This window comes from Marmota marmota, unplaced genomic scaffold, assembly GCF_001458135.2.
Source record: "Marmota marmota marmota unplaced genomic scaffold, marMar, whole genome shotgun sequence".
Taxonomy (NCBI): Eukaryota; Metazoa; Chordata; class Mammalia; order Rodentia; family Sciuridae; genus Marmota; species Marmota marmota.
The window spans coordinates 7,605,189-7,624,758 of record NW_026000241.1 but is presented as its reverse complement, the minus strand read 5'-3'; the positions used below and the strand labels follow the sequence as shown (position 1 = coordinate 7,624,758).

Below are 19,570 nucleotides of genomic sequence, written 5' to 3'. Positions count from 1 at the left end.
CCAAAAAAAAAAAAAAAAAAAAAAGAAAAAGAAAGGATTATTTTGGCTCACAGCTTCAGAGGTTTCATTTCATGTTTAGTTGGCCCTGTTGCTTTTGGACCTGTGGCAAAGCAGCACATCATGGTGGGAGACTATGTCAGAGGAAATCACTCACCTCATAGCAGTTGGCAAGCAGAGAGAAAGGATGGGACAAGATTTCAATATCCCTTTCAGGGTCACCCTCCCACCTCCATAAGACCAGAAGATTACCAACTAACTCCCGTCTCTCCCAGTAGCACCACAGGGGACAAAGCCTTTGGGGGACACTTTCCAAATCATAGCAGCCTCCATAGCCTTATAGGGATGGACAGGAACATGAAGTTCAGCATCTTGTACTTTCAGTCACCTGAAGATGAAAATTTTAACATAGTGGAGAAATATCATATGCTGCTAATATTGTCTGCTTTGCAATGTAGAGTTGATGTAATCCCAAAATGACAGTTGGGCTAAAGTAAGGTGTACAGTTGTCGCCTGAATAAATGAAAGAGCTCTCTAAATGAATTCACTAATGCTATTTCTGTAACCCATTGAATGCCAAATATTTCCACTGTATTCTATCCAAAATTAGCTGATAAGGAATTGAGAATTGAAACTAATTGCTTAAGGGTACTATTGGCAAGTCTAGGAAAAAGATATTTTCTTCCTCTCTTGTCCAAAGCACAAGAAAAGTAAGAGGCTTTGCACCATTCTGTCCTTAGCTCCAGCTCAAAGCCGTCAGTCAGGAATGTTGATGCAGCAAAACAATTATCCATTATTTACTTCATGTCCTGCTCACAATTCCAGATGTAGACATCTGCCTTCCTCCATCCTAACTGTTTCCCTAGAGACCACAAGATCTAAACTGGAAACTGGAAGAATTCCTTTTTATTTGCTTTTCATTTCTCTGTGTGTGTGTGTGTGTGTGCACGCGCACGCACATACTTTACTGGTAATTGAATCCAGGGCTTTGCATATGCTAGGCAAGTGCTCTACCACTGGGCTACATCCCCAGTCCTTTTTATTAATTTGAGACAGGGTCGTACTAAGTTGCTGAGGCTGACCTTGAACTTGCAGTCCTTCTGCCTCAGCCTCCCAAGTAGCTGGGATTATAGGTGTGTGCCACCATACCTGGCCAGACTTCTTTTTAAAGTTTTCCCTTTTTCTTTGTAATAGGTATTCTATCGGAAGCTCTGAGACGATGTAAAGACTCCATTCCTCATTAACTTTTTTGTTTAATCATTTATTTTGTATCAGGATGGATTCAGAGACCTGTTTTTTCAGAGTCAGGTATCATCATCATTTACTTTGATGCTCAATTGCCCCACATTTGACTAGTGGGAGCCCCTTCAAGCTGGCTTCTTGTCCTTCTGACCCATCTGCATCATCCTTTGAGCACTTCCTTACTGGTGGCCATTACATTTGCCAGGCTCCTATTTTCTGTTTTCTCTGACCCAACTGGCATCAGCTACTTCTCCAAGGAGCCCTGGCTACATTTAGAGTAGATCTTGGTCCTGTATGTGCTTATTGTTCTCAGGGTGTCGCTACTTCCAGACACAGGACACAGAGCTGAGGAGTATTGTGGGTGATATGTATATGTACACACATCTATTTTTATATATCTGTATACATTGAAACTGTATTTGTTCTAATATCTTTAATTCTGGTTCACCACTGCAGTGTTCATTCTGTTTTTCCTCTTTCCCAGTCTGTAACTCCTTTCTCCAGCAAAGAGAACCCCAGTTCTCTTATCCTCAGTGTATTTGCTTAATTGGTCTCCCTCCCACCCTCACCCCTAGGTACACCTCTACTCACATATCCCTCTCTCTGGCCCCATGCCCACCCCCAGGCCACAGCTGCTGACAGCTTCCTTGTGACCCCTTTTGGAATGATACCCAGCACCAACTTGTCCTCCACAGACACCCCCTAGTCTGCTAGGCTGTGATGCTTGGAACTTCTCTACCCCGACTCAGATGCCTGTCTCATGTGTATGAATGTCTGGTGACCTAGGAACAAATGTTATAGCTTCCAGCAAATGGAAACACAAAAGTTCAGCTTTCTTAGGGACACACACACAAGCCTCTCACTAGCAATAATTTGGTTTTAAGCAAGTTTGCCTTCAAGCCACTGACAGCACTGGCTGCTAGTGCTTCAGCATTCTGCATGATGGCCTGCAGACAGTGGTCCTGTACCTGCATGAGCCCTGTCTCCCAAATCCTCCTTCCCAGAAACAGCTCTCCTTCTAGGTGTCCAGAAGACACCAAAAAGTTCTCCTTGTGAGAGAACTTCAAATATAGTTAAGAGGACCAGATGCTGGCCACAGTCTCTGCCGAAACCTTGAGGCTAGGTGCCTTGCAGAATTCAGAAGTGTTGGACTTGAGGTTGACAGTCACATTGTTGTTCCTTCTGAGGACTGAGGCATGGTCTGGATTCAAACAGTGGTGTTTGACATGAGAACAGAACATTCTCACATGTTGATGCAGATCAGGCTTTCCCTCCATATGAACTTAGGTGCCACTTTGTGTGGGGCTGAATACCAGAGGCCCCTTTAAGAGCTGTCAACTATTCTGGAGACTGCTTTGTCTTCCTGTGCTGTGACTGCCCCCTGTACTGATCCCAAGCATACATCCAGGTTTCAGTTGGGTCAGTTCTGTGTTCATCGTGTCTTGCTATGAACCCTTGCTATGCTGTGGGAGTCGAGTAAGCTCCTTGCAGAGAAGTGTAAATAGTTCATAACAAGGAACACCCTGTTACTTCCTGACTGCTGGTGCTGGCCTTGTTAGTGGTTGGCAGGCACAAGCAACTATCTCGCTTCCCTTCCTCATCAGCTAGTCAGATCTGTTACAGCTGCAAGCTTGTGATCTGTAGGTTCAGCCTCCTAATGGAGACCTCGCGGTGCTCATAGGACCTTCTTCCTGTCCCAGTAGTTACGCTTTGGGCCAGCATGTGACTTCTGATACTCAGATCCCCTTCTTATTGGCTGTATCCATTTTCTTTAGGACTTTTCTAAGAGTGGATTCCCTGGAGCTGGGGAGTTATTTTCCAGATGTCCTTTCCTGGCCCCCAGTCTAATGACTCATAATTCAAGACTCTGATATAACCTGCCAAGTAGCTCAGGGGATTTGTAGACTGGAGCAGTGGTCCCTCCAGGCAGCAATTACACCACCCCATCCAGGAAGGTGGATGTGTCAGATGGTGGTGGCAGCAGTCTTGCAAATAAGGTAAAAGGCTTTTATTTGCTTTAAGTGGGAGGCTGTGTAGCAAGTATATCTCAGTAAAGGTGTTATCAGCTTAAGGACTAATGGTGTTAATAGAGGCCCTCTCTAGGATTTGTTTTTGCCTTAAGGCCATAGTATACACTAATTGTACTGGGAACTCCTTTGTTGGGTGGTATATTCTGTATGTTTCCTACCATGTTTTGGAGCTGGGATTTAAACCTAGGATTTTACCACTGCTACATCCCCAACCCCCTCTTTTTTTTTTTTTTTTTTTGAGACAGTGTCTTACTAAGTTGCCAAGGCATCCCTCAAACTTGTGATTCTCTACCTCAGCCCTCCCAATCACTGGGATTACAGGCGTGCACCACTGCACCCAGCTGGAACTACTTTGTTCTTGTAAAGTAACATTTTCTGGCAGCACACACCATGTCCCTGATCTATCATGTGCTTGGCAGACAGTGGATACCAGTGAATTTATCAGAAAATACTCAGCAGTCCAATCTAGAACATCATTCACATCAGGTCCTTGGACAGTTTCCTTAGGAGTTGTGAGGGTATCAGCTGACCTGACGACCTTTAATTCACAGACTGGAGATTGGCCTCTCACTCTCTCCACCCCCAAAAGACTCAGCTAAATAAAGGCCACACCTTGCAGTGACTATAGCCCAGTTTTGAAGCTTCTAGACTTTTTCTCATGGCTCCCATTAGTTTTCTTTCTTTTTTGGTGGTACTGGGGATGAACCGTGGAGTGCTGTACCACTGAACTACATCCCCAGCCCATTTCGTTTTTAATTTTGACACAGGGTCTCACTAAATTGCTCAGACTGGCCTTGAACTTGTGATCCTCATTCTGCCTCAGCCTCCCGAGTCGCGGGGATTAAAGATGTGTGCCACTGTGCTCAGCAGTGCTGCTTTTCTTTTCTGTGGCTCTTAAAAGTTTGCAAATCCCCCGTGGAGAGGATGGACTCATTTTTCCAGTTATTTGACCCGGCTGTGTTTTCTATTACTGCACCTTGATGTCTTTTCCTTTTCCCTTGAAGCTGACACAAGCAAGGAAAAGAGCCCAGGAAAACAAGCCTAAAAAACTGCACATCATTTTTACTCTGTCAGCAGTTCATGTGGTAGTTTATACTTGATTTTAGCCAAAAGACTAAGAAGTGATCATGTAGTTTATTACAGAATTGCAGACCTTTAATTACCAAACATGCAAGAATATTAAGATGAAAATAATTTGCATACTTTGTTCTAATTCCAGCACCTTGAGTTGTGTTGTATTTTAATTAAGGATTAATTTGATATAACTTTGTATATATGATAATACTTTGATTTGATGAGGGTCTAGTGTGTGGCAGCCATGATTTCAGAAACTGATGGGTGTTTGCTAAAGAAATATCTTTTCAGTTGGGTGTAGTGGCACATCTGTAATCCCAGGGACTTGGGAGGCTGAGGCATCAGGATCACAAATTAGGGGCTGGGGATGTGGCTCAAGCGGTAGCGTGCTCGCCTAGCATGCGTGCGGCCCGGGTTTGATCCTCAGCACCACATACAAACAAAGATGTTGTGCCCGCCGAAAACTAAGAAATAAATATTAAAAAAAAATTCTCTCTCACTATCTGTCTCTCTCTCTGTCTCTCACTCTCTCTTTAAAAAAAAAAAAAGGATCACAAATTAGAGGCCATCCTGGGCAATTTATTAATCTCAAAATTAAAAGGGACTGGAGATATAGTTTAGTGGTAGCACACCGCTGGGTTCAATCTTCAGAATGACAAAAAACAAAACAAAAAAACAGAATCCCTTGAAGAATTAATTGTCTTATTACCTTTGGTTCTTTGAGGACAAGGGAAGCTAGAGCTGATGGAAGTTGAGCTAACATTCTGAGCCTTCTACTTTTCCCAGTATCTTTGTTTCACTAGGAGAAAAAAATTAAAAACAACTTAGGTTATGTTCCTGTGTTAGTTTCCTGGGCTACCATAACAAATGCCACCTATAGAGCTGAGCCTCCCTGCGGCTTCTCTAGCCTGCCAGTCAGGAGCCCTGGGGGAGCTGAGAGGCACATCTGAATTGCTCTTGAACAAGCCACAGGTAATGAGCTTGCTATAATTGATGGCAACAAATGTATAATGAACACAATTAGGCCAGCATTGGTGCACTGGGAGGACGAACAGCGCTGAGGGAGGGAGCTGCGGGCTGGAGGAGCAGTGACAAAGGGCAGATGACACTGTCCATACAGGTCGAGTGAAGTCCAAGTGCATGTGCTTGGGATATTAAGTTTTGCTCTGACTAATGCATTTATGCTGCAAAAATATATAACTCTAAGGAAATAAGGCATGTAGCATATGATTGCCTCTTCTATGTCACACTTAGGAGATGCACACAGTTAACTACACAGGGCCCCAGCGTGACAGTTGTGTTGTCAGTGCCTGAATTCATTCATATCTGGGCAGTTCTGGTCTTTCACAACTAAAATGCTGTGGAAGTATGTGTCCTAGAAATATGTCTTTGTTTATAGGTGTCCTTGTATGATAAGTTCTCAGAACAGAAATTTGAAGAACAAGTTATGCACGTATTCAGTATCAATCAGCATTTCAAAATTATCCTCCAGAAAGGAGAAATGTGTGTGTGTGTGTGTGTGTGTGTGTAATTTTTGGGGGTACTGAGGATTTAACCTAGGGGTAATTTACCACTAAGTCACATCCCCAGCCCTTTCTTTTCTTTTTTTATTCTTCTCAGCCCTTTTTATTTTTTATTTTAAGACAGAGTCTCAGCTGGGCACAGTGGCACATGCCTGTAATCCCATCATCTTGGGAGGCTAAGGCAGGAGGATCACAAGTTCAAAGTCAGCCTCAGCAACAATGAGGCGCTAAGCAACTCAGTGAGACCCTGTCTCTAAGTAAAATACAAAAGAGGACTGGGGATGGGGCTCAGTGGTGGAGTACCCTTGAATTCAATCCCCAGTACCTGGCCCCCCCAAAAATAAAGAATCTCACCAAGTCACTGAATTGCTTAAGGCCTCTCTAAGTTGCTAAGGCTGGCTTTGAACTGGTGATCCTCCTGCCTCAGCTCCCGAACCACTGGGATTACAGGCATGTGCCACCAAGCCTAGCAGAAAGTCTATATTTTTTTAAGTCCTCAACATCTAGTGTGGTACCTGATTGTGATGAATCCTTAGATATTTGCTGTTGGATAAATAAATAAATAGATAAATATCTAAACAGATAAGTAAGAATCCATGTGCCCAGCAGCAGCCCCTTATCACACACAGGGACACACACTTTCATTAAGCCACATTTTCCATGATTGACAATTCCTTTCCTTAATTCAGTCGAACCTGTAATGGAAAATAGGAAAGTGGCTTCTCATTTGTTTGCCCTTCAGATGGGAAGACTATTCTAGATTGCCCTAGTAGGCCCAGACATTTCACAACGGCGCAGAAAAGTGGAAGAGGAAGGCAGGAGAAGGGCCAGATAATGGGCTGTTACATGAGAAGGACTCGTGCTTCTGATGTGGCTTTGAGATGAAAGAAGATAGCCAGAAGGAAAGGAAGAAGACCAGGGAGGGCTTGAAAAGCCAAAAAAAGCAAGGAAACAGACTCTCCCCAGAGCCTCAAAGTCAGGCAGCCCTGCTGGCACTCTGACTTCAGCCCAGTGAGACCCGTATCAGACTTCCGAACCACAGAACTAGGAGATAATGCAGTTACATTGTTTTGTTTTGTTTTGTTTTGTTTTTCAATATTTTTTTTAGTTGTAGTTGGACACAGTACCTTTATTATTTTTTTTTTATTTATTTTTATGTGGTGCTGAGGTTCGCACCCAGGGCCTCACACTTGCTAAGTGAGCACTTTATTGCTGAGCTACGACTCCAGCCCTGCCATTACATCGTTTTAATCTACCAACTTTGTGGTAGTTTGTCACAGCAACAAGAAGAACCTCATGCACTTTAATGTTATTAAAAAGTCTTTGAAAATATGGTTGTTGGTTGATTCATAAGATTATTGTTAGAGTCTGTAAACAAGTCAAAATAACACCTGGCATTTTGCCAGGGGAATGTTAAAGTTCGTAAACAAGTCTGGATGGTGCCTGGCAAAATGTCAGAGGGAGTGGTTTGAGAAGTAACAAAACCGAGCCATTAGGTGTAGAGATTCCTGATCGGTTGACTGATGTATCTAGTTTATGCTAATTAGATAAGCTGTGTGGAATGTATAAATACTGCTCCTGTCCTGCAATAAACGGCTCCTACTCCTGCTGTATCAACGTACACAAGTTATTCGTCACCCCCCGATTATTCTGCTGCAGCCAGACTGCGGCAGATTATCTTATGAATTTTCCTGTGGATCTACCATAATTTACTTAACCAATTCCATGATCCCATGCATTAGCTGTTTTGGCCACTTCTAATTTGTGTAATTGTTGAACAGACAATCTGGCTAATTTGCACCATGGATGTTCCCTGCTGAGTGCTTGTTAGGTAAATCTGCACCATCTCTGTTGCTATGTTCCACCATCCATTCTGCTTTGAAAATTTAACCGAGTGTATAGATGCTTCTTGCAGTCTTCTAACTTTTCTTAATATTGCTTATTGAAACCTTGAGTAAAGCATAATTTGGGAAAGGATAGGTTGCTATTCTATATTAAGTTTTAGTTTTCTGCAGGGTATGTTATAGTTAAAGCATCGTCCCGGGGTTTCATAAATTGACTTCCAGACCACTCACATATAATTGAATCAAGCCTTTATTGAAGCACACCGGTGGTGACTGACCAGAACATAAAGCTGTTCCTCTGATCAGCCCTGCACAATTGCAAGGGCACTCCTTATAAGCCTGAAAACCACAAAAGGGACGTTTGGGGGTCTAGCCAATGCAAGCAAGCTAAGTTACAGCAGGAGAGTGCAGTCAGGTGGCGGGACACTTAGCCAATCACAATTAGCCTAGTCACCCCAGTTCCAGAAACAGAGCCCCATTACCCTAGATACAGAAACAATGCCCCATTAGGTAGTTCCGTGTTCTTAAAGGTTTCTTTTTTTTTTTTTAAGAGAGAGAGAATTTTAATATTTATTTTTTAGTTTTCGGCAGACACAACATCTTTGTTTGTATGTGGTGCTGAGGATCGAACCCGGGCCACACGCATGCCAGGCGAGCGCGCTACCGCTTGAGCCACATCCCCAGCCCTCTTAAAAGTTTCTATAGCAAAAGGGAAAGAACATATTGCCCCAGTCATGACTCTTCTACTTGGCATGGTTGTTTTACAAAATGGAGTTACAAAATGGAGTCACTTTGGCTTGACTATCACAGGTATGGTGGCACATGCCTGTAATCCCAGCAGCTCCAGAGGCTGAGGCAGGAGGATTTCAGGTTCAAAGCCAGCCTTAGCCACTTAGCAAGGCTGTAAGCAACCTAGTGAGACCCTGTCTCAAAATAAAATTAAAAAGGGCCAGGGATGTGGCTCAGTGGTTAAATGCCCTTGAGTTCAATCCCTGGTACCCATTAAAAAAAAAAAATTGTGATCTGATCTTAGATATGCTAATTTTTTCCTTTTATAATCTGTTGTATGTGTACTTAGCACTAAGTGTTGAAGTGAATATCTCTAAGGAAAATTCTTATTCTATATCCCTTGTGCTCCTTCAGTTTTAACTAGTGAGTTTTTAACAGAAATATTCTTCAGGTCTTTGGGAAATAAGAAAGATACTTGAAAGTTACTAAATAGCTATAAGATATGATTAAACTGAATTGTTGTTTGATTACTTGTCAGTCAGCAGTTGATAGTAGTAAGAAAGCCCATTTCCAAGAAAACATATTTGTTTTTTTGGAAAGGCAAAACTCACTTGATATTACCATCTCCTTCCCCCATGGGAAGGTAGGGGTCTCCCATTCCTTCAGGAAACAGCTGTGCCCTACTCTTCCACCTCTTTCTCTGTAGCCACAGACATTTCTCTGTCATCAAGAAGCAAAGAGCCAGGCATGGTGGCACTGCCTGTATCCCTGCTACCTGTGCGGTAGAGACAAGAGGATCTCTTGAGCCCAGCAGTTGGGGGCCAGCCTGAGCAATGTAGCCAGATCCCATCTCTTTAAAAACAAAAAGGCAAATAAGACCCAGATGGCCACAAGACCACCCTCCTCAGGCCTGACCCTCACTCTGTAGCACCTGCCGTGGTGTCTCCCTCCCCCCCACTGCATTGCTTTCACATTTCTCTGGAATTTTCTAGACAGATGCTATCCCCACCTACCTCAGCAATTGCTTTTGCAGAAGTTAGTGGTACTCTCCTAATGACTAAGTCCACTTTTTGGCTTTGTTCTTGTTTTTATTTTGAGCCATATCCGCAGCCCTTTTTACTTTTTTTTTTTTTAATTTAGAGACAGGGTCTCACTGAGTTGCTTAGGACCTTGCTAACTTGCAATCCTCCTACTTCAGCCTCCCAAGCTACTGGGATTACAAGTGGGTGCCACTGTGCCTGGCTGATTAAACTTGCTTTTTCACCTTCTGACTTTTTCTGTATTTTTCTCAACCTATCTGATAATTTTCTTTCTGTCTCCTTTTTTCCTATCCCTTAAATGTCAGTTTTCCAGCTAGTCCAGGTCAGATAGCTAGGGAGACAGATGTGTATGTATAGATTTCCAAACAAATCTACATGCTGTTCACCTCAAGAACACACCCCCAGCCCAGACTGCCCTGTTAAACCCCCAAGTTAGGGAAGAGCTGCCTCCCAGCCACTGGGACATCTGTGCTTGGCTCAGTCACAGGACCAGCTGAAGCCCCATATTGACCCAGCCCTTCCTACACGACCTGCTGTTCTTCAGTCTCTGACCCCTTGCATCCACCCAGCTGGCTGCCACTTTTCAACAGCTTCCCCTGTAGTTCAGCCCTTCACTAGTACAGGTCCACTCTCAGCAGAGTGAGCTGGCTTTTCCAGATTACAGGGCCAGTTGTCTTGTTTCCCTGCTTAAAATCTTCCTGTGGGGGGCTGGGGTTGGGGCTCAGTGGTAGAGCGCCAGCCTCGCACGTGTGGGGGCACTGGGTTTGAGCCTCGGCACCACATAAAAATAAAGATATTATCTCCATCTATAACTAAAAACATATTTTAAAAAATCTTCCTGTAGGTTATTCCATCTTTGTTGGGATCATCTTCTTTTTTTAAAAAACGGTTCTGGGGATTAAACTTCAGGGGTGCTCTACCAGTGAGCCATACCCACAGCCCCCCACCTTTTTTTTTAAATAGAATCTTTCTGAGTTGCTGAGGTTGGCCTCAAACTTGCAATCCTTCTGCCTCAGCCTCCCAGGTAACTGGGATTTCAGGTGGGTGCCAGGACCTTCTTGTTGTTGTTGTTATTGTATTTATTATACCTTTATTTTATTTATTTATTTATTTATTTATTTATTTATTTATTTATTTTTATGTGGTGCTGAGTATGGAACCCAGTGCTTCACATATGCTAGGCAAGTGGTCTATCCCTGAGGTACAACCACAGCCCCTACTGGGACCTTCTTTTTTTATTAATTTTTAAAATTAGTTATACATGACAGTAGAATACACTTTGATACATCATATATAATGGAGTATAATTTCTCATTCGTCTGGTTATACGTGATGCAGAATCCCACCGGTCACTTAATTATATGTGTATGTAGGGTAATAATGTCTGATTCATTCTACTACCCTATTGCTAGGACCTTCTTGATCAAGCATTTCTTCTCCAGCTTTCTAAAAGCAGTCTGCACAGAGGCACACAGCAGGCCCCCACCAACACAGTTCTATGTCTGAATCCAGCCACACCGCCAATGCCAGACTGCCACTTGCCTTTATATTCATGTCAACATCCAAAATGCATTCTCCTGCCCAGTACTTTGGAGACTTGGCTCAGGAGTTCAGACCTCCTCAGTACCAGGCACCTTCCCCACCTACCCTGCTCAGCCCTGACCCTGTGCTCTCAGTGGAGTTCCGCCCACGCAGGCTGCACTGAGCTGATCTGCCTCTCCCCAGCCCATGCTCTATTACTGAAGATGGCATTTGGACCACTGTCACCAAGGGTTACTAGGTGTCTGTTATCAAATTTGATAATAAAACAAAGTGTTTCTTTTCCCCAAATGGACATGTTTTGCCATGGCACCAGTGCTGCCTACTTTGGTTTGTTTTCTCTGCAGGGAACATATTCTGATCTGCTCTGTCTCTCTTATCTAGTGGTAAGCATCCATGGCATTCAGGAAGAGGATCCCCCCGATGCTCAGCTCATGAGGCTGGATAACATGCTGCTGGCTGAGGGTGTGTCCAGACCGGAGAAGAGAGGAAGAGGAGGATCAGCAGCGGTGGCCAGCACAGCAACACCAGGTGGCTGTCCAAATGACAATAACATTGAGCACTCTGACTACAGGGCCAAGCTGTCCCAGATCCGACAGATTTACTACTCTGAGCTAGAGAAATATGAACAGGTGATCTTTCTGCATGGAAGAGTTTCTATCATGTGAATGCGCATTTGTCAAAGCAAAACATGGGACATTAACCTCCTTTCTTTTGTGGCACAGAACAGGGAGAACACGCAGTTGGTCACTACAGTGGTGGCTGATTTTACTTAAAGCCCTTTTCATTTACTTCTCAGAAACCAGCCTGTATATGACCATGGAGGTTGGCAGGTGGCTGGTCAGGTGTGGAACCTGCCACCCCACACCATCCTGCTGCTCAGTCATAGGCTGGCATGTCTGTGTCCCCATCCCAGGCCTGCCGTGAATTCACTGCACATGTCACCAACCTTCTCCGGGAGCAGAGCAGGATGAGGCCTGTGTCCCCCAAGGAGATCGAGCACATGGTTGGCATCCTACATGGCAAATTCAGCGCCATCCAGATGCAACTGAAGCAGAGCACCTGTGAGGCTTTGATGACCCTACGCTCAAGGTTCCTTGATGCCAGGTCAGGGATTCCAGCTGCCCAAGACCCTGTGGGTTCATCCTCAAGAAGGTGAGTGGAATCAGTGCATGTATGGATTTTTCTTTTTCTTTTTCTTTTTTCCTGTGTGTGTGTGTGTGTGTGTACATGTATGTGGTGCTGGAGATAGAATCCAGGGCCCTGCAGAGGCAGAGCAAGTGCTCTACCACTGAGCCACACCCCCAGCCCCTGGTTTGAATATAAGACCATTCTGGAGGTTCTGGCTGCAGACTGCGGGTATAGGCCTCATATCATCTCTTTGGAAGAAGACCCAATGTATTGATTGCTGTTTGTAAATTGCTAGAAGCATAGTTAGGAATAGGGGCTGTTATCAATGCAGACTGAGACTGTCTGTCTTTACAGGCATAAGCGGCGGAATTTCAGCAAGCAGGCAACAGAAGTGCTGAATGAATATTTTTATTCCCACTTGAGCAACCCTTACCCCAGTGAAGAAGCCAAAGAAGACCTAGCCAGGAAGGGTGGCATCACAGTATCCCAGGTGATGTCCTCCCCTGCATGGCCTACCGCACCTGGAAGGTGTGGAAAGTTTAGTCCCGTTGGAAGGATACAAAGGGAAGTCAATCAAATGTGTGGATCAGGAGTTGAGGGACCAGACTCAAGGTCACTCTAGATGGGCTTAGATCCCAGCTCTACACTACTGAATGTGGGACTTGGGCAGGTGCTCTTCCCCCTCATGTGTGAGACAGGGATGCAGATGCACCTTGCAAGGCATAGGGCCCCCTGAGGAATGCCAGTGGGGTATGAGCCATCTTAATTGATAGCTGGTAGAATGTGAGGTTCCCGAGGGGTGGGACTGAATGTTCTTTGGGCTGGGGGTATAGCTTGGTAGTTGAGTGCTTGCCTAGCTTGTGTGAGGCCCCCAATTCCATCCCAGCACCACAAAAAAAAAAAAAAATACAAGTGGTCCCTGATGCAATACAAGTAGAATATGAGGTCTTTAAGGTGATGCTGTGGAGTATAAGGCCCCTGACCCTGTGCCCTGGCATTTGGCCAACTGTCTCCTCTGTGGAATTGAGGACAGAGGAGGCCAAGAAAGACTTTATAGTGGGAACAGTTAGTCCAGCAGCCTACGAGCAGTGAATGTGACCAGGCCGCACTCACTGGCAGCCTGAGTGTGCAGAGTGTGACCTTCCATGGCATTCCTCCTCATGCAGGCACCATCCCACTGCCACTATGGCAGCAGTGATGACAGGCAGCTGGCACTTGGCTCACTGAATGTCCCCACAGTCCTCTGACATTGGGACCCCCTCTCCCTGCTTTGCAGTTAGAGGGGCTAAGTTTTTAGCCCTTAGCCACCACACTCAGACCCCAATTCAGGCTAAGTCTATCTGCATCTCTGTGACAGAGCACTCAGGAGCCCCTCAAGGTCATTTAGGTAGCAAAACATCACAGGGGTCCCAGCCACATCTGACTGGTAACCTGGGTGCTGCTGTGGCATCCTCAGAAACAAGCCCAGAGCTGAAGTAGAAGGCTGTCCCACTGGGTCTTCAAGGCCCCAAAAGAAGCTTGATGTCTGGCTGCTGCTTGGCCAGCCACCAGGAGCAGTAGTCTAAGAAGTATCAGGTGACCTCAGAGCCACTCCAGCCGCTCTAATAATTAGTCTAAAAATTAGTCTCAGGTCTAAATAAGCAGAAGTGTGGAAAGCATTAGCCTGACATGCCAGGGACTCTCCTGCCTGCAGCCTGGACCTTGAGACCCCCCCTGCCAGTGGCAGAATTCTGTTCTAGGAGCCTCTTTCCACTTTGGTGCACCCACCAAGTATCAGTGCATCCCCAAATGGCTGACAATTAGTTGAAGGAGGGTTTTGAATTTGGGCAGAGTCAGGAGAAGTAAAAGGGAGGGAGAGAGAGCACCTTTAAGGCAGGTGATGTCATGGCTGAGGCCCATGGATGTCTTCAGGACAGAATCAGCAACAACTCAGGCTAGGGAGGTCTGAGGGAGGAAGGGCTTAGGGTTAGGGGAAAAGGGGAAAAGAGCTGAGCTGAAGGAGGGGGTTCTAGGTGGTAGCCTGGATAGCAGAGCTGGCTCAACCAGAGGGGGCTGGATTCTAGGCAGGGATGGTCCATGGCTTCTGAGGTACAGCAGGTAGAGAGGACCTCTAGAGTTGGTGCCACACCTGTACCTACAACAGAGTGCCCACATGGGGTATGCCCTATGCAGAAGACAGACCCTGGCCAGGGACCTGCTTTCCCCCAGTCACTGTGCCCTCTGTCCCTGCCTAGCAAGAGGTTCAATCTCCCTAATTCACCCACACTGAAAATTTGCTCTTTATCTCTCTAAAATACCAATTTGGAACTGGGTGTGGTTCAGGTAAGGGCCCAGGAGTTCAAGGCCAACATGAGCCACATAGTAAGACCACATCTCAAAAAATAAATAAAAAATAATAATAATAATAAGTTAAAGCTGGGCACAGTGGCACATGCCTGTAATCTCAGTGGCTCAAAAAGCTGAGGCAGGAGTATCATGAGTTTAAAGCCAGCCTCAGGGGGCTGGGATAGCTCAGTGGTAGAGTGCTTGCCTTGCACTTGTGAGGTACTGGGTTCAATCCTCAGCACCACATTAAAAAATAATAAATAGATAAATAAATAGTGTAAAAAAAAAAAAGTCAGCCTCAGAATTTAGCAAGGCCCTAGGCAACTTAGTCAGACTCTGTCTCAAAAATAATAAGGGCTGGGGATATAGCTCAATGGTTAAGCACCCCTGGGTTCAGTCTCTGGTACCCAAAAAAAGTTAAAATGGGGACAACATGAGAAAGTGTTTACTGCCATTCTCTGCAAGCCTTGTTCCACAAAGAAGTTCTGGAACATTCCCAGTAGATAGGTGGAAGCCAAGTGCTCACTCAAGCCTGGATCAAGAGAAGACTACCCCTGCTCCCAGGGGAGGCAAAGAAGTGGTAATGTTTTAGAAGCAGGGAGCACATGCATACAGGTTTGTTTTATTTGTTTTTAATAATTTGGTGATTTTTTATTTTTTTTTTATTTTTTATTTTTTTTAGTTTTATTGATCTACTTACTTTGGTACCAGGGTTTGAATCTAGGGGTACTTAACTATTGAGCCACATCCCCAGTCCTTTTTATTTTTTTATTTAGAGACAGGATCTCATTAAGTTGCTTTAGGGCCTTGCTAAGTTGCTGAGGCTGAACCTTGAACTTTAGACTCTCAGCCTCCTGGGTTGCTGGGATTACAGGTGTGTACCACCATCCCTGGCTGCATAGAGGTTTTATAGTTAATAATGAGAAGGTAATACTGAGTCATTAAATAAAACATTCTTACAGGAGTAAAGGTCATCCATAATCCCACCACGGTCACTCACCTGTAGTGGGTAACAGGCACCTCAGAGACAGCACCCACACAGTCCATTCACATCATATCTCACTCTGAGCGGCTTTTTGGCAGCTTCAATGTGTATCCACAGGTCTCTAACTGGTTTGGCAACAAAAGAATCCGATATAAAAAGAACATGGGGAAATTTCAAGAAGAGGCTACCATTTACACAGGTAAATCAGCTATGGATGCCACCAAGGCCAGGGCCCTGGAGAGCCAAGCCAGCTGCCTGTCAATGCCTAGCCCCGGTGAGTGTTGGCTGGGCCCAGCGCCCCTGAGCAGCATCTGGGGAGCCCCCTACCCAGCTGGTCACGAATTACCTCTTTCTCTCTTTGAATTATGAAATTTCTGTTTTCATTGGCCAAGATCCCAACTAACAGATAACCATAGCCTGTGCCAGTGCTGTGGGACACAGACACTGATACCAGTAAGAAAGGACAAGAGCTGTGTGGCAAGGAGCCCCACCTGCCTCACGGACCAGTGTCCTCACCACACAGAGACAGGGAGACCGATGCCATGTGGGGACTGCCTTCCCGGTCTCTTCTGACTGTGGGGCTGGGCAAATGCCATCTGAGGCCTCACTGTGACTTCAGCTGACCCAGGCCCTGCTCTGATCCTCAGCCTGAACCCCTACCACTTCTTCCAGGTTCCTCTGGTGCCTTCCCACTGACCAGTGCTGGGGATACATTCCTCACCCTACGGACCCTGGCCTTTCTCCAGCCCCCTCCTGGGGGCAACTGCCTACAGTCCCAGGTAGGTTGGGGCACAGTCCCAGGGAGCCCTGGTAGCTGTGGGTCCTCAGAATGGGGCCGACTTTCCAGCCACCTCCCACTTCCACTCATCTACAGCAGTGCCCAAACCACATGGTCTCCGTTGTGAGGATCGCAGGTGGGCTGAGCTGCCGCAGGGCCCGGCTCCTCAGGGTCCATGTTGTACACACTGTTCCTTTGGGCTCCCAAGGGCTCCCACCTCTGCCCATTGCAGGATGTTAATTCACAGCAGCCACCAAAACCAGTCAATGGGCATGAGGACCCGCTGTAAGGGTTTTGGTGTGGAGGGGAAGGAGCCTCCCTCCTGGAGGAGTGTGGGGAAAGGTGGCAGGCGGCGTCAGAGGAGGCCTGGAAGAAAGATGGGCTCTTCCCCTTGAGAACATGCTCCCTCCTAGGCTCAGGCCCACCAGTGTCTACCTGGAGGCCTAGCCAGGACAGAGGGCCTCTCACCAGCACCACTTTCCTCTTGCCCTGATGAGGTGTTAGTGCCCAGTGTGGCCACACTGAAGATCCATTTGGTGATTGGGAAGAAAATAAGCCAAGGACCTTGAGTGGCCACAGTACCCTCCAAAATTTTCTTGAGGTGTTACCTGCCCCTTTCTCAGGTCCTGGGGCCTCCCCAGTCTGCCCTAATGGCCACAGGGTCCTGACCCCTGACCTAGAAGAGGGTTCAAGTGGGGCTGATTGGCCCACTGTGTGTAGGTTTTCCAGAAGATGCCACATAGACACAGGAGGACGAGCCCACCAAGGAGGCATATCCGGGGCCTTACAAAGCCCATGAGTTTTTCCTTTTTTTCGGTACTAAGGATGGATCCCAGGGGCACAGTTACCACTGAGTTTCATCCCCAACCCTTTTTATTTCTAAAGCAGTGCTAGTTTTGTTTGTTTTTAATATTTTTTAGTTGCCAATGGACCTTTATTTTACTTAATGTGGTGCTGAGAATTGAACCCAGTGCCTCACACATACTAAGCAAGCACTACACCACTGAGCCAGACCTTCTTTATTTTGAGACAGAGTCCCACTGATTTTCCCAGGCTGCCCTTGAATTTGCAGTCCTCCCATCTTGGCTTCCCAAGTTGCTGGGATTGTAGGCGTGCCGTGAGTTTTCTTCACAGAAGTGTACTGCAAGGCTGGGATACAGCTCATGGGTGGAGCACTTGTCTTGCATGCGCAAGGCCCTGAGTTCATCCCCAACATCACCCAAAAAAAGTTGCCTACACAGCTTCTCTGATTTTCACCACTCCCAGTTCCTGGGGACTCAGACAGGATGCCTACCAGCATGGAGTCTGCCCTGGCACCAAATGGCACATACCCCACTGTGGCCCTGCAGGGGCAGCTTCTTTCTATTGCCATGGCAACGCTCAGCCAGAGGCACATGAGACAGGGCCTTGTCTTGCTCTTTATACTCTTGAGGCTCAGTCCTGTGTCTTGGACACAGTATGAATATGTTTAAGGGGTCCCAGCCTTCGATCCAGGAGGCCAGGTCCTCTCAGCCCCCATGTAAGCAGGGAATGTTGGTCCTGGTGTGGAGCCATACCCTACCATCACCTCCACCTCTGCCTGCCCGCATCCTAGTTAGCATGGCCACAGCCCCCTGCCCACGCCCCTCACAGCACACAGAGGTAAGGACCTGTCTCAGGCACCTTCTACACCCTGCCCCGTCATCTCCCCGTGTGGGCACATAGGCCTCCATTCATCACCCTGAGGAAATGCCGGGTGCTATATGTCTTTCTGAAGGTAGAGTGTCCCTCTGAGGCAAGTGCTCCCCTCTGGCTGCTCTCAGACTAAAGGGCAGAGCAGCCCCCCAGTGTGTGGTGCATCCATTTGAATGAGGGCGGGGCTGACAGGCAAATGTACAGTTGGGTGGGCTCAATGCTGTCCTTGCACCACAGATGATGCCTCCAACCCCTTGTGATAAGGGGACAGCCCCTGCCCATCAGCCATGCGCCCTACTCACCTGGCTGCCCATCCAGGCCAGTGTGTCTGACCAGGTTTCTGAGTTCCCCTCACTGAATCTTGCCATAACATTTCAGGGACCATGCTCAGCTCCAGGCCTGACCTTGTCCCCCTCTCCCTCAGAGCATAGGGATCGCAGCATCACCTTGATGCCATGTATTCCTTTACCATAGGCCCTAGAGGCAGCCCACAGAGGCCAGCTCTCCCGCTGGGGAGATCATCTGTAGCACAGCTCAGGTGATGAGCTGGCCATGACCCAGGGCTGACCCCTCCATTCCTTCCCCCACCTCCTGGATTTTTGAGGTTATTGCCAGCACATTCTAAACCTTCCTGGGGACGTGGGGACTGGGTGGTCACCAGCTTTATGGCAGCCCCCTCTGATGCTCAGTCTTTGTGTTTTCAGGCCAGGAGCAGCTGGCAGGGGGCCATCCCCCCACAGTCGATTGTCTCACCCACTGGAGACCCCAGCAGCATCAACTCAGATGCCTCTAATTAAGTTTTGGGGATATGCAGAAGGGTACCAGGTGAACCCCCATGGGTGGCCAGCACTCATATTCTTCTGCACATGCAGTTGATTACCTCAGAAGCTTGGGGCCCCAGGTGACAGTGCTCCCTGCTCCTGGGCCATGCAGCCAATGACCGACTCACTCGTCTGCTGGGCCTTGAAATGGGCTGAACGCTGCTCATTTTCCCACCTCAGTTTGACTTTTTTAAAAAATAGTAATGTTATGTTAAGACTGTGAATTGTCTCTTCTAGGACTTATCTCAAATTTTCTCATTAAAATTTTCGACTTATTTAAATTTTAATGTTTTTAGTATCCGATTTGTTTCAGGTGATACTTGACAGCATGGGTGCCATGTCATAGCTACCAGGGTCTTGTGAGGGGACTCCGTGGCCACCTCTGCTCTTTGTGTGCCAGCCCTCCCCCCCTCCCCCTGGGTGTGCTTGTGTTCAGTCTGACTTAAATCTGTCCTGAGCTCTGAATTCTGCTGAGAGTTGGTTTGGTGGTTTTGTTTGTTTGTTTTTGTTTCTTTCTGTTGTTGCTTTTGTTTTCAACTGAAATGTCATTAAAAAGGATAAACCAGGCCGGGGTTGTGGCTCAGTAGTGGAGCGCTCACCTAGCACGTGTAGGGCACTGGGTTCGATCCTCGGCACCACATAAAATTAAATTAAAAAAATAAAGGTATTGTGTCCAACTACAACTAAAAAATATTAAAAAAAAAAAAAAAAGAAGAAGAAGAAGAAGATGAGCTTCCTGAGCTGCTTCCATGTGCCATGAAGTCCTGCTGGCCCAAGACTTCACCCTTGGCATCAAATTCCTGAAAGTCCCTCTCTGTCTCCTCAGCCTGGCTCTTTC

General features: G+C 46.5%; 1 protein-coding gene across 5 annotated transcripts in view; it reads left to right on the top strand.

Annotated features, from left to right (window-relative positions):
- The window catches only part of Pbx4 (PBX homeobox 4), a 35,151-nt gene extending 16,132 nt beyond the window's left edge, over positions 1–19,019 (top strand). Inside the window, exons 1-6 of one of the 5 annotated variants that reach the window (XM_048795118.1) lie at positions 2,332–3,236; positions 11,403–11,549; positions 11,935–12,125; positions 12,504–12,639; positions 15,577–15,733; positions 16,132–17,159. In XM_048795118.1, the coding sequence (XP_048651075.1) occupies positions 11,989–12,125; positions 12,504–12,639; positions 15,577–15,733; positions 16,132–16,364 (663 nt within the window). In that variant the 5' untranslated portion in view covers positions 2,332–3,236; positions 11,403–11,549; positions 11,935–11,988 and the 3' untranslated portion in view covers positions 16,365–17,159. Of the gene's footprint in view, positions 1–2,331; positions 3,237–11,402; positions 11,550–11,705; positions 12,126–12,503; positions 12,640–15,576; positions 15,734–16,131; positions 17,160–18,615 lie in introns of those variants that run through there. The other 4 variants (XM_048795119.1, XM_015488908.2, XM_048795120.1 and 1 more) reach the window with 4 other exon arrangements.
- Positions 19,020–19,570: the final 551 nt, after the last annotated feature.